This window comes from Pezoporus flaviventris, unplaced genomic scaffold, assembly GCF_033815535.1.
Source record: "Pezoporus flaviventris isolate CSIRO_AGI_PZ_B2104156 unplaced genomic scaffold, CSIRO_AGI_Pfla_v1 ptg000047l, whole genome shotgun sequence".
Taxonomy (NCBI): Eukaryota; Metazoa; Chordata; class Aves; order Psittaciformes; family Psittacidae; genus Pezoporus; species Pezoporus flaviventris.
The window spans coordinates 5,439,580-5,457,046 of record NW_026892595.1 but is presented as its reverse complement, the minus strand read 5'-3'; the positions used below and the strand labels follow the sequence as shown (position 1 = coordinate 5,457,046).

The following is a 17,467-nucleotide window of genomic DNA, read 5'->3' as shown; positions in this document are numbered from 1 at the left end:
TATAACTCTATTTTTCGTTTTGCTAGAGCCTGTGTTATATATGTGTATCTATGCATACATATTTCTGAACCATTACTAAGCAAGCTTCAAAGGTTTTAGTTTTTGAAGGAGAAAATTTATGTAATTTGATCATGCTGCAGAGGCAGTGAATAGGATAAGCAAGAGCTTATTTTCTTATTTTAGCTCTGTGCAGAGTCAAACTCCCAATACTGCATATCTCAACAGAAAGCAACAATTAAGATTCTCAGATTCCAACAGCTGAAATCCTTGTGCTTCAACATTCAACCAGGTACTTGCTTTGGATGGGTCCTCAAAACTGACTTGGGTACTTGTTTATTCAGAGTTTTGGAATTACCTGAATTTTAAGACCTCTTTTCTGTTCATGAGATGATGCTTATGAACATTTGCTGAGCTTTCCTTCCTGTTTTCTGTTGGAAATGGAAATGAATTGTCTGCAGATTCATTTCCTTATTGACTACAAGGGCACTGGCAGTTTATTATAATACACAGCAGCGGGGAGCTTTGTGTGTGGTGCGTACATGGGCTTACCCTTGGGTGTTGCCTCAAACAATCATTTCAGGTTTCACTGGTGCTTTTCTACATTTGGAGAGAAATGAAATTGGTATTTATAGAGGATTGTTCTTCACACTTTGTACAGTAAGGGGAAAAAATGAGAGAACAAATGCTCAGGCATTTCATGCTATTTGTTCATTATGATTGCTGATACACTCTCTTGAGTTGTTCATAGGATGATTGCCTTGCTGTACTCAAGTGCAAAAATTTATTAAGATAAAATCTCTGCTACGGAAATATTTGCATGAGAGACAAATATAGTCAGAATAACACGTCCAAAGGGGTTTATAGTGTTGGTGGTCACTAAAACATGTTCTTAATTTTTCTGATTAAGGGAAGAAGGGAATGGAGAAGGGATTTGCAGTCAGATTGACACCTAATTCCTCATCAGCTCTTTCTGCCTGAATAATAGTCTTGCTTTACTTCAAGTTTCTTTAATTAGTAACAATAATTGAGATGAACACTGAAAAAAAGGATTTTTTTTTTCTTCTTTTTTTTTCCTTCTGGAATCCCATACTTTACTGCTGTAAAATGCTTTGCATGCAGATTTCTTTTAAGTGCAGCCTTTTGGGTTTTGGGCCCCTTTTTGAATCAGAACTGAAACTGCTTATGGAAAGAAGAGGTGGGCTCAGTTGGCTGCAGCAGCCCAGACTCTTTTGCATCAGGCCACAGTGGTCAGCAGCAACCTTGTTGAAGAGGCGCTAGAAAGAAATGCTGGGGGTTGGGGAGCAAAGTGGTGATGTTTGGGAGAGACTTGGGATGTAAGGCAGGAGGGAGAGCCATAAGGAAGAGAGGGACTGTGTCAGGCTGGAAGAGCTGTTGCTGGGTCTAGGCGGAAGGAGTTGTGCAGGGTTGGGGCCAAGCTGCCAGTGTGGCAAGGGGTCAGGGGGTTTGAAAAGGGCTATGTGGGGTGAGAAACTGGACTTTGGCACATAAGGCCTCTGGGTGAGGAGTCTTTTCTCTGCTGTCTGGCTGCACATTTAACAGATTGAAGGGTAGAGAGACTGCAGGATTATTGCTTTTGAAAAACTTCATTTCTTGCCCTCACCCTGGCAGCCTCTGCTGACAAATGGCTAGTGTAGGTAAATCTATGAGGGATGTATTTTGACTGTCTTATTTGTTTCTTCTGGGTCACCTTACACACTGGAGTATTTAAAATATTAGTGCATATACTGGAGATCTGCAGCATCAGTGGGGTGGCTGGGGTAGGGTGATGGAAAGTTCCCTAAGCTTCCTTCCTGCATACCAAGAGCTGGCTGAACCAGCATATGAAAAGCAGAATGAAACTTGAGTCTGAGTTAATCTATTACAGCTCCAAAAGACTTTCAGATTCTGATACAGATTTGTAAATAGTAAATACTTTCTGAACATAATTTGACATTTTGTTACAAAAAGAACCATATGGGCACCAAGCAGAGAGCTCTGTACATAGATTCTTGCATCTGCTTTCATAAAGTGAACTGGAGCTGCAAGTGTGTTCCTTGGGGCATAATTTAAAATTAAATTTGAGGACTAATTCATTTTGTGAATAGCTTTCAGTCAGGCTAACTTCATTCATAAATGTGTTTTTTGTGTTCAGTGAGGACTGTGCCCTTCAAATGTCTACGGTACACAGTATCTTTTAATTCCTTAAATATGTATCTATAGAAAAAAAATCAAATTTTAAAAGCACTTATGAGCTAAAAACTTCTAGTGCAGTCAGGTAAAAGCTGTAATGCTCATACAGAGTTAGAAAAATGTTTTTACTTTCAACTAAGAAGAACTATTTTCCACTGCATGGCTGTTCAAATAAAGCAAAACCAAACAAACCTGAAATAAGTTAAAATTCTACTAATGGCATAGCTCCAACATATTATCTTCCTAATACGCAGTATAGCAGTTTTCATGTAAAAATTCTGGAATAAAAATTACAGAACAAGCCATTGACTCTTTCAAAAGGCCTTTTATTGGAGAAGGAAGGAATTTTGCATCAGTGTAAGTCACAAGCATCTTATAGGGAATCACTGACAAGACAAATTGTCAACAAACAGAAACTCCCTCCTTCATCCACTTTAGCTTTGACTGGGTTTTGTTCTGCTGGAGCAAGTAGGGAGTCATGAGTAGAGCGTGTTTCCTTTGATAACACTGGAGTTGTGAGTTGGAAACTGGAGAATAACCATGAGAAGCCATGTCTTAATTTTCTTTGGTCTCAAATGTTAATGAAATCAGTTAGTTGTGTATGTCATTAAAATCTTAGCTTTCTGTGAATGTAAGGATGCTTTTTGTCTTTGCACAGTATATAAACGGGTACTTTGGTGAGTGGTTGAGAACATGGAAAATGCATAATGCAGTAAGTTATTCAGGGAGTCATCTTTCCTGAGTTAAAGTAAATAACTTGATGCCATAAAACTGTAGAAGCCTGGTATTTCAATCTGGTATGTGAGTAGCTACATAGAAAGACAGCCAAAAGTTAATGGATTTAAACATAAAATCATAAGCCATTTTTAAACATAAAATCATAAAACATTTCATGTTAGCCTGGAAGCATTAGCAAACAATAACAGAGAATGTTCAATGTCTGTGATTCTTTATCTTCAACCTCGGAAGTCAGTAGGAGTCTTATCATTGACTTTGGTGGCGTAGGGCATTAAATGGAAGGTATGTGCAACTTGGTATATGGAGTACGAGTATTTTTGTAAGATACTTGATTATTAGTGAAAAAGAGGCACTTGGAGTGTGCTGAACAGATATTCTAGAATTGTCTGTTTAGAGCAGTCTTCCTGGTATCTAACACTGAACTGAATAAAATAGGCTGTTGAGCATATTTTTGTCATGCATTGTGCTGGGTTTTAAATTTGCCTGTTAATATAAATAATATAATTTGACAGTCCTGAGATACTAACTCTGTATTTTTCTTTACAGTGTAGCTCTTGCAATATATTACCACATCAAAAACAGGTATGTGAATAATGAAATCTTGTACTGAAGTTATCTAATCAAAACAAATTAACTGATCAAACCCTAAAAATCCATGCTGTGTTTCTTTCAAAATGTTTTTGAGTAGTAGTTTCCTTATTTTCCATGCTAGAAATGAGAAACATATTCTTTTGTACGTTTTATATATATTATTTTGCTTAGAAAAAATAGAAATTAGAGGATGATGTACCATAAAAATCTGGAAGTACAGTTCATCACTGAAAAACTTTGATCAGTTTTTGGTTTTATGTGTACTGGGCGCTTCTGCATGGTTACATATGTTGTGATTATGTATAGACAAATCTGAATAGTGGCTTTCAGATTGATTTTTTTCTCTTTTTTTTATAATTTATTTTTTTACTACACCTTTGTAAAGGTAACTGTAAATCATTGATCAGTTAATGTTGATGGTTTTTGAAATAAAAGATAGTAAATATACAGGAAGAGTGACATTGTGAATAGATGTAATTCAAGAAGCCTCAGAAACGGAGCAGGTCCTGGCTTCTCTCTTCTGGTGTAGTATGTTTTAGATCTCTGCTCAGTCAAGTTGATTGAAATTGAATAGAAAATACATTCTCTAAAAAGTAACTTGGTGCATAAATTAGCTTTCTTCATGTTGAATCATGGTTTTGTATCTTAACTTCCCTGTCCTCATGATATATCACAGTATCATAAGATAATATTTCCTGGCATTTCTAAGGAGAGATTGTATAAATACTTAAAGTGACTTTTTTGTCTATGGCTTTTCAGTGTGTCTTTTCAGAGAACTTGGCTTAGATCTCAATCTAACAAGCCACTTGCACATTTTTTTTTCTTCTGGACTGTAAGAAGTCAGACTAGAACAAAAGGAATTACTCATAAGTTTAAAGTTAAGCTGGTACGTCATTCGGGACCATGTTTCAGGTCATTGGCACCCATCACACTTGAAACAAGGCTGACATCTGAAGAGAAACCTTTAGAAGTGCACAGGGGCAGAAAGGCTTAGGGCTTGATCTCTGCTGAAAGCACTTGGAAGACTTTCCAAGATGTCAGTGGGCCTTGGACAGAAACATGGCAATATGGAATGCAGGAGTTGGAGTGAAATCTTTATGCAAACTTTTAATCTCATTTCCCAGGAAATGAGGCATCAGTGATCATGCTTGGATTACTTGTTTATCCATCTGTGGTTCCCTCTTTCCCTTGGTTAGTTTGGCTAACTAGTATATTTTTACTATGCTTGACTAAATGAGAGATGTCAAAGATAATCAGACTCTAAAGTTATGTGGAAGTAAGTTATTTTTAAGTGCTCTATTAAGTTTCATGCCAACTATATAAAAGAGAAAAAAGCAGATTAGGGACTACAAAGGGTGAGGAACTTCAGTAAGAGCACAGAGTTGAGCAGGAGGAGTCCAGAGCCAAAGTACACCAGACTTGCTTTTTTGCATATTGTCATGGAGCTGATTTTTGTCTGCAGTAAAATATGCCCACTTGTGTTCTTACAGAACTTGATGCAAATTTGACTTACAACTAATAGACAGAGAGGTTAAACTTTATAAAAGAAAGAGTCCCAAGACAGTGTCTTGGAGACAGACACATTCTGAATGTTACCTTCTTGGGAAACTTGCTATCTGCGTGTGCTTTTAGGATGGAGAGGTGATTTATTCAGGCAGGTCCAGTTGCTGCCCAGGGTGGGAAGGCGCGTTGTAAACATTCCCTCTGTTGTGCTCGGGGCAGATGGTCTCAGCAGCAGTGCTGGAGCTGGCTCGTGATCATCAATTAATGACTCTGAAATGAAGGATGTGAAGTGACTGTTCTGTCTTCAGTTTTTTGGAATTTTGGAATGAAGGGACAATGTGATAACAGCATTCAGATGTACTTGCTGATGAAACAGCAATAGCAAGGCGTACGTTCTATTTCCTGCCATTATAGGCTAAAATGAAGTTGTTGACGTATGTGGTAGATTTTGGTTCATTATGGGGGGTGGGGAGTAAGAAACCACTGTAACTCTTACGAAGACTCAAGTTTGATTTTGACAGAAAACGAGTCAAGCACTTGCTTTGCCAAAGAATTGTTTTCAGGCAACATTTAGTTGTTCATTTTCTCCTGCACAGTAGGCTTAAGACTAAATTATTTCCTAATACTCCAAACTCTTACTAGTCCCATTGTTTTTGAGAAACTATACATGAAATAGAATATTTCTTCATATGTTTCCCACTTTCAATTTGATTGTGACATTGTAGTTATTATTCCTTCTTTACCCAGTATCTCCTGTCATTGTTATATTGATTGGCTTTCTGCAGCTTTTTTTTTGTTGTTGTTCTGCTTAGCTGTTCAACATGTGGTAAAGTCTGCACTTACCTTGTTTTCTAAGGAATCATAAGTATTGGTGAATTTGCTAAATAAATAAACAAAAGAAACCCCAACAAACTAACCATGAAAAATGCTTAGGATCAATTTGTAGATGGTTCATTTTATAAAGATAATAATGTAAACTTGTTCTAATGGGTTTTTTTTTCATATAGCTTGAGGACAATCAAATGTACCTTCATATCATGCAGCAGCTACAACATGAAGAAATAACATAGGAAATTATTTCTTTCTTTCTCCTCATTGTGAAGGGCCACAGTTTATTTAGCACATCAGTGAGACTACTTCTGTATTAAGATACTAGCCTTTTTATGCAGGGGCAAGAGTCTCTGTTATATTCCTTGGCGATTGGGAATTTTGTAGTAATTATCTCAGTCTGTTTGTTTTAGTTTAGGTAATCCTTAAAAAAACCCAACGTGCTTATTTCCAGAGTTAGGAGGCATTATAGCAGAATAAATGTCATCTTCAGATGTTGACGTTTAAATGTTAACTGCTAATAAATACGTTTTGTAGACATGAATCCACTGTAAAACTCATGTTTGCATGCTCTGAGACATGTGCTATTGAATAAAGACAGAAGACATATTCAGTGACTTCTCTCTTAAGAACTCTATGACCAGAGTACCAGGATGCTATAAAGAAAGATGGGATTGTATGAAGGAGGTCACATGGATGCATCTGTGCACAGTGTCCAGTTCTAACTGGTACTGTTATACCACTCACTTCTGTGACTGTCAGTGTTCCTGCCAAGATTACACGCAGCAAGATCTTATATTGCATACTGGATGTTAGGCTTGTGAACTTGCAGAAACTTGCATGCTGATTTTGAGCAACAGGGATCTGAGAGAGAAATAGCAGATAAAACCAATGAATAGGAATACTATTTTGTCGGGTTTTCTTTTTTTTTTTTTTTTTGTATATACTCCTTTTTGTTTTCAGAAATCATTATGAGAACAGGATAGGATTTTCCAAGTAAAAAAAAAAGGTGAATTATATATGTATTAACTAAAAAATAACTGCAAAAATAGTTAAGAAAAGGAGAGTAAGCTGGGCTGATTTTATGTTTATAGTAGTACTTCTTACTACGGTGAACAAACCTCACAGTAGAGAGTACAAAAGCTATGTGTCTTGGGCATTGAAAATGGAAAATTTTAGCAACTTTATAGTACGGGTTTCATGTTACATGTGAATTTTGTGGCAAAACAGGTCCAGCTTCTGTTTGAAAATCGTATTTCTGCTGTGTTTCTAAGCATCTTGCAGCATTGAGAGTGCTGGAGTTTTAGCAATATATTTGTGTCTATGAGAGCTGCGTGCTGTCATGTTCAGATAATGACACTACTTTGGTTTTAATGCTTTTTAGGGATACAGACGGAAGAATGCTCTTAGATATTTTTGATGAAAACCTTCATCCCCTTTCGGTAAGTTCATCTTCCTCTTCTTCCCTTTCATGTGAACTGTCTTTCTTTCTGTCTGCTTCATTTTGTTTCAGTCACCTATTTGGAAGTATTTCTTCCTTAGAAATCCGAAGTGCCACCAGACTATGACAAACATGACCCGGAGCAGAAACAGATTTACCGCTTTGTTCGGACGTTGTTTAGTGCTGCTCAACTGACTGCTGAATGTGCCATTGTCACCCTGGTGAGTGTCTGAGAGATGACATCAGCCATTCTGACAGACCCAGCTTTGTTCTCAAAGTTTGGGCTTGTATGATTTAATAAGTCTAGGTGCTACCAGGGAATTTTTTCTCACCATGGAAACCAGGAAAATTTTTTGATGGCAAGAAATGCTACACTTCATTTCCTTAGGGAGAGTAAGTAATGGAAGAAGAGGTTATGACATGCAACAGAAAAGCTGGGGTTAAGTCTTGCCTTCACAAGAGTGATAATGTTACAGACCACCAAGGTGACTAATAGAAAATGCAGATGGCTTAAGTATTTTTAACAGGAGGGAATGTTTAAAGCTGAAAGGCTTCCACTTTTGTGGGGTTTGCTGTGTAGCTCCCAGCAGAGATTTGGGAACAGCTGTAGGTAATTTGATAGCACTGATAAGACTTGACAGGCACATGAAGGATTCTGTGAGTGGCTGGAACATGTTGGTGATGGCTCTTTTTCACTTGCACTGTACTTGTCTTTCAGGACCATGTCATAGGATTGAACAATTGTACTCAAGGCTGGAGTTTAGCTACTTAAAAATAGCACAACACAATAGAAGGTTCAGATTTTCAGCTGGTCTGGATCAGCATAGCAGTGTGGATTAAAGTGATCTCCACCAGCTGAGAATTTCTTAATTTTCCTGAATTTTTTATCCTGCCAGTTCCAGCAAGCCTCTTCAGCTTTCAGGCACAATTTTGGCCATGTTCTTCACTCGGGGGGTTTTAAAAGAATAAAATGTTTTTTTACCACCGCAACATGCAGTTTCATAACAGCTCTGTTACACACTTTAGATGGAAGAAGGGGAAATTGGAGAAGGTGGATTTTGAAGCCCAGACCTACTCATTTCCTCTGTTAATCTCTCTTCCTTGGCTTCTAAGATTAGTTGGCAGGCTTTTCTCCTTCAGACAGTCAAAATGAATTGTACTAGCCAGTACAGGACAGGAATATGAGAGAAATAGGGCAAGAAACACCCTGCAGTGCTCCACCCTTGCGTTTTCAAGTGTTACTTTACCTAGTTACTTGACCCAGCCATTACTTGTTTTCCCAAATGACATTTTGTCTGTCTCTTTTACATAATTGCGCTAAGTACTTGTCCTTCTCCCTTTTCTTCCTAAGTGTTTTCTGCCGGAGGCACGATATGCTGTGTGAATCAGTATGTTCTTCTGTAATTTAATTAATCCACTGTCAAATACAGTGAAACTTTGTTGTAGTTATCTCTTGTTTGATCTTTAGCTATTTGATCAATGGGGGCACTGTTTAGTAGTAAGGAAGAAGGCTTTCTAAATAACAGTATCTTCCTGTTATTGCAATGCATGGAACGTTTTTCCCCACAAATCTTGTTAACCTAGTCATATATTGTAGTATCTTTTTATTTGTAACAGTTTCCTTGCCTCTTCTGGTTCTCGTGTGGTTTCTCTGCAAGCAACTCTTTTGCTGTGATCTGCAATGAAGTATAAATGTTTTAACTCATTTGTTATACTGCAAAGTCAGTTTCCATAGTTATTAATACTTGAAAACTTAGGTGGCTCAGTTTTTTTAGCCAACACAATGATAACAGGTGAACTGTTTCATAGTTTAGTTCTCAAAGCAGCCATGTGGATACTTGTGGGTAGATTTTGTGCAGGTGATCAGTGTTACTGTTCTGCTATTCTCGCCCTTGTTTTCAGAATAATAGCACCTTCCTGACCCCTCTTTCCAGAAGGCTTCAGAGGTTTTGGATAGTTTTAAAAGTATGAAGTTCTGCTGCTGCTGTTGTCAGATTCCTCTCTGCTTCTAAATCCGATTTCTTTATTTGTTCATCTCATCAGGAGGGGCCCCAGAGACAGACTGTGTTGTTTCTGAAATGTTCAAAGGCGGAAATTAATCTGTTAAAAAGCAGTAAACCCTTGCTCCTCCCTGCACTCCTGAGATCTTGATAGTGTTGATATCGCTATTTATGAACTTCCCAAGTGCTTTCAATTTTTGATACCCTGTCTGGAAAAGAAGAGAGCAGCATTCCTTGCTTCAGTTTATGTTTTGCCACAGTCTGGCTGTCCATCAGAGAACAATGTGATAGCCCTGTCTGTCACTTACTCCTCCAGGGAGGGTTGCCAGAAAGCAGGAAGGGCATCTGTGGAAATCCCATTTTGAACAAGATGCTGCAGCTATTATCCTTATTTCACTCACTAATTATTTTTAAACAGTCCTAACCACCCCCTTTTACTGCCCATATTTTTAACATGGTCTAACAAGGTGTGTAGTTGAATGCACTCGCTGTTGTCTTCTTACATGCCATTAGCCAGGACAAAACAGCAGTTACGGCTGGTTCTATAGCAGTCTGTATGTTACAGCACAGGAGCTGGGTAAGTGTGAAACTCCACACTGTTAGATAAGCTAGTCTCCAGCACAAAGCTGGCATTGTGTTGCTTCAAGCACTTAATTAAAATATTTCAATTAAAGCCTCCACTATTAAAGTTAAATCAGTTTATAATTAAACAAAAAAATTAATTTTCATACAGCCTCCAGAGCTGCCAAGAGATTTCCCATACTGATAGGTGAAAAATTAAAATCTCGAGTTGAAACAATTAAATACTAATTCTCAGTATTTATTTATGAAATAATACCATTAGAATAAAATTAGCTTTAAGAATTGTGTTGCCGATTTAAAGTCTTGCAAATTATGTTTTCTGTCCCAGTGAACAGCAGAACTATACTTTGTGACCTGACTTTGTGGAAAAAATAACATGTGTGTGCTTCTCCTGCAACCCAGAGTATTCTCACCCTTCCTAAAGTTGAGAAAGCCCATCTCATCTAAACCGTCTCCTCAAGTGCAGAGGTGGCAAGTTGTACGTGTGTTAACCTACTAATTGGATAGCAAATAAAAGTGTGAACAGGATTGTCACCTTTACTAACAGGAAAACAATACAGTGTTTGCATGTCCTGAGAATTAAACATTTATGCTTTGTTCTTTTGTCCTGTAAAACAATCCTATTAACTCAGTGTGAAGAGGAGAATGGTGCAAGTTTTCTGCTTTGTCTTGGCATGGCTTCCTCAGCTTTTTGCAGATAGGCCGAATCTAAGGCTCTTAATATACCTCCGTGTTCATAGTAGTTTCAGAGAGGGTACATTTTGCATGTGCAGATATGCAGATAGACAGTTATGCAAAGTTTCTATGCTATAGACTGATCAGATGTGGTGATATGTAAATACATACAATACATGAGCTGAATTAATTCTGTGAGTTCAGAGGAGCATGCTTTTGAAAGAAAGTTCATACTGTGACAGAGAGGATTTGATACTGGGAAATGTGAAGTACATAAGAATGAAAAACAGGGATTTAATTAATCCAGCCAGATGTTCCTGAGTTCTTATTGCACTCTTCAGTCACGTTTTAAGCAACTAGGTAAAGAGAGAATATCGTTGAACTGTGTTGTGAAAGTTACAGTATTTGAGGAGAATTTTGTTTCTTGTGTGTTTGGAAGAAAGGAGAAAGCTTTCAATTGCTTTCCTTTCACTGGGATATTTTTACTTCTAAATGCTGATAAAATACCTTTTTTTTTTTTTTCTCCCGTATTTCAGTTGAAGTATCAAAAACCTGATGCTTGTTTAAAAGAAAGCATAAACATAGAAGCAAGTGACCAGGGCCCTGAGAGGCACTTGATTTGCAGCAAGGGTCCTTTTCAAGTGGGCCAGTGTAACTACCAGTCCTTATGCAATTAACGGAAGATGCAGATTCCTCCAAAGACCTCAGAGTGCAATGCAAAGCACTGTTTGCTGCCTGCTTTGATGCTGTCACACCCCATCCAGTGACCATAAGGGGTCATGAGTGTGGTTGTCTGAGCAAGGCAAAGCATTGAAGCTGGGCTCTTTCTCCTGTAAGAAACCCATGAGAAGAGTTGTGTGTATCCAGCATTGTTGGTGTCCACCTTTGTCCTGGGCCTTAAGCATTCCCTGGGAGGTGGCTGAAGACCACCACTTTGCCTCATCTGAAGGTCTCCCAGGCACAGAGAGAAGATTTCTCCACCTGTGCTGTGGATCCAGAGTCCCTTGGCAGCTGGCCATGTGTCAGGATAGACTCTGGAGAAAGCCAAGAGGAACAGGGAATTGATACCTCTGCTCCAGGCACTGAGGGGAGCAAAAGACTCAGATTTTTCCCTGGTTTTAGGGCCATTCTCATCTTTTGACAGCAGTCTAACATACAACACCTGAATAGCCTTTGACTAGTTATCAATTAATGCTTATACCTCTCTTTAGTCTGGTATTGCTTTAGGCCTGCTGGGATATACACTTCATAAAAAGAGAACGTTCATGCTGGGGGTTGGGAGGGAATTCTTTTGAAATCCCTAAGAGAAGAGGACATTCTGTCAAAGAATGGGTGTCTGTTACCTGATGCATCTCTAAGGGCTTCTGTGTGGGCAAGGAATGAATACTGATCCCAGTTTTAGACTGGAAAGTTGCTGTTGCCTGATCGAGTGTATTTTGTATGTATTGTAGATATTTGTCTTGAAATTAGTAAATTAGGGGGCAAACCTGGAGATGTGTGACTTTTCTCTAGGTTTCATTAGTACTTCCTATAAATACCTGCAGTGGGACTTTGCCGTTGCTCACATTTCCAGAGTCCTGTGACCACGTTTGTTATTTTCTTTCAACATTTGGTCTCAAAAATAAGAATTGGATGAATTTGCAAGGAGTATGGTTATGTGATGTCCTTTTCCACCAAATGAATGACACGAGACCTTTGTGAAACATTTTAAATGCCCAGCTGGGCAACTGCAAAGCAGAGTTATTTCTGGAGAGTCATGGTAAAGAACTGTCTGATTCCTTAGAACAGAGCATATGGCAGTTTAGCAATTGGATTAGAGCTGTAATTTGGCTATATGGGACCCAATACCAATTATACTTCTTTTTTTTTGTTGTTGTTCAAATATCTTTTAAGTTTCTAGGCATTATGACATACTGAAATTTTCTCAGTAGAGAAAGAGGACTGTGTATTTCTTTGTGATGTGTAGGAATGGAAACTGTCTTCGTTAGTTATTCTGTGCTCCTGCAACTTATAATGTGGGTTAGCTAGTGAGTTCATGTGGCGTTTAAGTGGGAGAAAGAGAGAATGAGGTTTTTGCAAATACATGTTCCGTTTGCAGATTCTCAGTTATGGTAATTAAAATACCAAAAACATTGTCTTCTTTCTGTCAATGTACATTGAGTGCGAAAAAATTAAAGCCACTAGAGTTTTATTGGTAAAATAGAGATAGAATTTCACATAAAGCAATGTAGAAACAGCATGAGAAAAGATAATGCTTTGCTCATGGTGCTGCCTCAAAGTTCAGAATTATTCTAGTAATGTCAGTGGCATTCCTTGGCGATTGCCCATTTCTCTAGTGTGCTGCGACTCTCATTCAGGCTCCTTGGAGGCAATGCACAACTTCTGACCTCTTTGTGTTGCACCGCAGGAAGCTCTAGTACTGCAAGTAGATATAATCACAGAATAATTTTAGTTGGAAGGGACCTCTGGAGGTCATGTCTGGTCTGGCCTGGCCTCGCCTCTTCTCAAAGCATGGCCAGCTGGGTCAGGCTGGTCAGGGCCTGACCAGTTGAGTTCTGAATTTCTGAGGATGGAAATTGCATAGCCTCCATAGAAAACCTGCTGTGTTGCTTCAGGGAAGCCTAAAAACAGAACTACAGAACCTGGGGTGCTGAGACTGCAACTCCAGTGTAGTAAGAGGTATCCGTTGGGTGTTGGAGGTTAATGTTAAACAGCATCAAAATGAAGTAACAAAGAGAAGCAAAACTTCTCTAAGAACCCCATAGTAAGATTTGAAGAGAATTTGGGTGTTCTTTTGGATTATGAAATACTGAAATTTAATTATTTGACACTTTTGTATTTGGTACAAAATATCCTTCTGAAGAGGGAGTAATTTTAACTTTTAAAATACTCCAGTATTTTAACCTTTCTACTTGAAAGCATTATGTAATATACAAAGTGTGCTATAATGTCCTCCAAGTTGGAAAAAAATGAGATGCTGTTTTGCACTAATTGAAACTGAGCTCTTCAGTGCTATCTTTAGTTTTCAGTTTCTTCAAACAGATTTATATTCTGTTGATTGGGATGTTGTGTAACCAACTCTCTGCTATCCAGGATCACAGGGAGCAGGACATCCTAGATAACTGGGACAACATTGGATGCTGTGGTTACTATCAACACTCGGACAGTCCAGGATGGATTCACCCAACTGCAAATAATCACCCTGGGCATTAGTTCTGACTCAGCAGGAGCCCTGCTGGAGCCTGGATGCTGTTGCTGATCCTATTAGTTAGTGCCATGTTACAGTCCTGTGCCTGGATAAAAAAAAAAAAACAAACCAGGACTAGTGGGGATAACAGATGGTTAAATGCTTCTCTACCATGCTATTGCACATCCAAGTCCTGAGAGTTGAGATCAGAAGCATTCAAACTAGGTCAGCATGGAATCATTTTGGATCTTACGGATTTATGAGCTCAAGATATGTTCTGAAATAAATCGGTTCTGTACCTCTGCTGGACCCGAAAAGGCTTTGGAACCCATTTAACTGCATTCCTGCGGTGCTGCATCTAAGCTAATGAACCTCTCCAGAGTTCATTAAACTCAAATCCAATTTGGGATTGTCTATACCCATGGAGTGGTAATGTTATTTAATTAATAAAATTAAATTAATAAACTTAAATTCTTTTTAATTCAGATAAATTAATTCTTAACAAAGGCAAATCACCCAACTGGTTTCATTTATGAGTAAGTAATAATTTGCTGGTATTCCAAGAATAAAGGTCAGTAATTGCAAAATGTTGGTGCAAGTCTGTGGGAAGAGATGGAAAATAATAATCCAATATTGCTCTTCTGAAATCTTAACTCTGTGCACTGTACCTTCTGATGTGTGCTAAAGTTATTAAAAATGTCTCCAGTGGAGGTGCAAGCGTTGTCCATCAAAGCTTGTTAGATTGACTGTCATGTAAAAACCATGTGGTTAATTCCCCAGGAATAGATTAGTAATGGAGGTATCAGACTCTGAGGTATTGAGTTTGTAAGTAAAAACTCTATTGACGGACCAATGTCCATTGATATTTTCCAGATCAGAATTGCATTTTCATTTCAACTAGGAAGTGAATTATGTTACAAATGAGTTTTGAAGACTGGTGTTGGTGTTAGCACAGAGTCATACTTTTCCCTTGCAAGCTGTGAAAAATCCAGAATATGTTATTTGACTGAAGCCACTGAAAGTTTCTGCTGATGTCGTATCAGTAACTTTAATCTTTTATTTATATAGTCTTGCTACCATTCTGTAAAAAAATTCTCTAAACATGCAATCATAGAACGAAGTCAATAATGATAGATGTGATGAAGATGGCTCTTGAAAGCTGCTGAAGTTTTTGAGGAGAACTAGGTGTTGAATTAAGGCAGAATAAGTCTGCTGCCATTTTGGAATGTGTGTAATGGAAAAGTGCTCTAAAGTTTTGCAACAGAAACTTACTTTCAGAAGAAGCCCTGCAAAGGATGAATTATATTGAAGTAAGATAACAGCTTCAATTTGTTTTAAGCTTTAGTTCCATTCTTAAGCATGGATACAGCTGTTAAAACTTGGTGAAGGCAATACGTGGCATTTATTTTGACTTGCATCTTCTGGATTCTGAAAGATTCTGGTTCTATAAAGGAATACCTCCCTAAATAATCCAGAGGAGATGAGGATTTCAGACTTTTGGGTGGGTTTTTTTTTTTTAAGATAAGTAATTCTCACATTGTTTCTTCTGCATTTTTTGGTTTTATGACACATAAGTAAATTTCTTCCAGTATTCTGGCATACAAGTTACATTATTCTTTACAGTGAGCTTGTAAAATTCAGCTTTATTATGCAACTTTACAGCAGCTAGTCCTAAAGAAAGTGTAGAAAATGTTTTGCCTTGAAAATTAAGGCAGTGGAATTCATTACAGCACATGAATATCCTGAACTGCATAGTAGACACAGAGAATCCCAAGTCTGTATGATGCAAACGCCATTATTTAAGAAAATGTCCCCTGTGTTTAAGGCACTATTCAGTGTATAGACATAATTGCATAGAAATGAAATTTACCATTACAGGGTCAACTTTTTTCAGTGATGCATATTTTCTTACTTATTTTTATAATGAGGTGGAGAATGCCTGCCTGCCTGCCTGCCTGCCTGCCTGTGGGAAGACTCGCTTGCTTTTGCCAGCAAAAGCAGGTGGTGTTCTCCCACCAGCCATGGGTTTGTTTGGGATGAGTAGCGTAGTGACTAACCACCCCACCAGCCTTCCTCTTCACATGGGCTGAGAGCCACCTGGCCCTTCTCCAAGAGTCTGTACTGATTCAGCACATCTTTACAGCAGCCAGAAGCATCCCCCTTCAGTGGCGTAGGCTGTCGAGTGCATGCCAGGCTCACTCTCTCCTTTTTACTCTGATGTTCCATCAGTGTCAAATTCCTGATATTTGGGCTGTTACCATGGCCTTGGCCTGGTATATTGAAATGTTCTGAGATTAAACCAGTGGTTGAGAGCTCTATTTGTCAGGAATAATGAACTTTCTCACGTACGTGTAGGAGTCAGAGCTCACTTGACTGTGCGTATACTGATGTTATAAGGGTACTCTACGTCAGTACAGTGAGAACTCAAGTATGCACCAGCCTTTCTTCTGCCTAAATTTAACTGTCTGCAGAGTCACTTGGTTATGTCCAAACTAGAGCTAGAGAGAGCTAGAACAAAGACTGTATGTGTAACTGAGTGAGCTGGATTGAAAATTGAAGAACTACAGTAATGTGACAGCATAGGTGTAAATTTGGGAGACAAATCCTAGATTACAGTGGATTCCCACATTAACTGAGGATCTCAATAAACTTTTACAAATGTTTGCTGCAAAAAGAACTCTTGCTCTTTTTCTGTCTTCTCTTACTTGAACGCATACACTTAAATCCCAAGACTGAGTCAGGAAGGCCACAGAAAATGGAGAAACCAAAATGCTGTCTTCTAAGGTATTTTCAAGAAAGAAGCAAGAAGTCACACTAAGCACCTTTCTCCTGGTGAGGTATTTATCGTCTTTGGTTTTATCATACGATGATACAGAGCCTCACTCCAGCAAGTAGGATGTCTGGAGTTAAGCCCAAGTTACCACCAAGGACTCAAGAGCAATTATTCATATCTCTCAACATGCTACTGGAAGATGCTCAAATATGGTAATGCAGGTGGTACAAGAATACTGTCTTATCAAGCTCCTGTTTAATTTTTAAAGCTGATTTCTGAAGTATGTGCTGCTGGGAAGGCAGTAGCAAGTTTACGCTCCCTTTTTACTTAGGTGTAAGTTCATCTGCTCAATGTATTATTTCATCTGTCCAGAGGGACCTTGACAGCTTGAGAGGCGGGCCCATGCAAACCTCATGTATTTCCAACAAGGCCAACTACAAGGTCCTGCATGTGGATTGAGGCAATTCTAAGCACAGATATAGGCTGGGCAGAGAATAGATTGAGAGCAGCCCTGAGGAGAAGGACTTGGTGTGTTGGTTGATGAGAAGCTAACCATGACCCAGCAGTGTGCACCTGCAGCCCAGAAACCAACCGTGTCCTGGGCTGCATCAAAAGGAGCGTGACCAGCAGGTCAGGGGAGGTGATTCTCCCCCTCTGCTCTGCTCTCATGAGACCCCAGCTGCAGTACTGCATCTGGATCTGGGGCCCCCAATATAAGAAGCGCATGGACCTGTTGGAGTGAGTCCAGAGGAGGGCCAAAGATACTCAGAGGGTTGGAGCACCTACCATATGAAGATAGGCTGTGAGTTGGACTTGTTCAGCCTGGAGAAGGTTCAGGGGAACCCCTATAGCAGCCTTCCAGTACCTAAAGAGGCCTACAAGAAATTTTGAGAGGGACTCATTATAAAGGCATGTAGTGGTAGGACAAGGAGGAATGGCTTTAAACTTACAGAGGATAG

The 17,467-nt window shown here is 38.9% G+C and overlaps 1 protein-coding gene across 4 annotated transcripts in view; it reads left to right on the top strand.

Annotated features, from left to right (window-relative positions):
• Positions 1-17,467, top strand: part of CCNY (cyclin Y) — a 120,168-nt gene that overhangs the window by 89,811 nt on the left and 12,890 nt on the right. For all 4 annotated transcript variants that reach the window (XM_061468084.1, XM_061468087.1, XM_061468085.1 and 1 more), the window contains 3 exons: positions 3,475-3,510; positions 7,235-7,292; positions 7,393-7,512. In XM_061468084.1, coding sequence (XP_061324068.1) covers positions 3,475-3,510; positions 7,235-7,292; positions 7,393-7,512 — 214 coding nt within the window. The remainder of the gene's footprint in view (positions 1-3,474; positions 3,511-7,234; positions 7,293-7,392; positions 7,513-17,467) is intronic.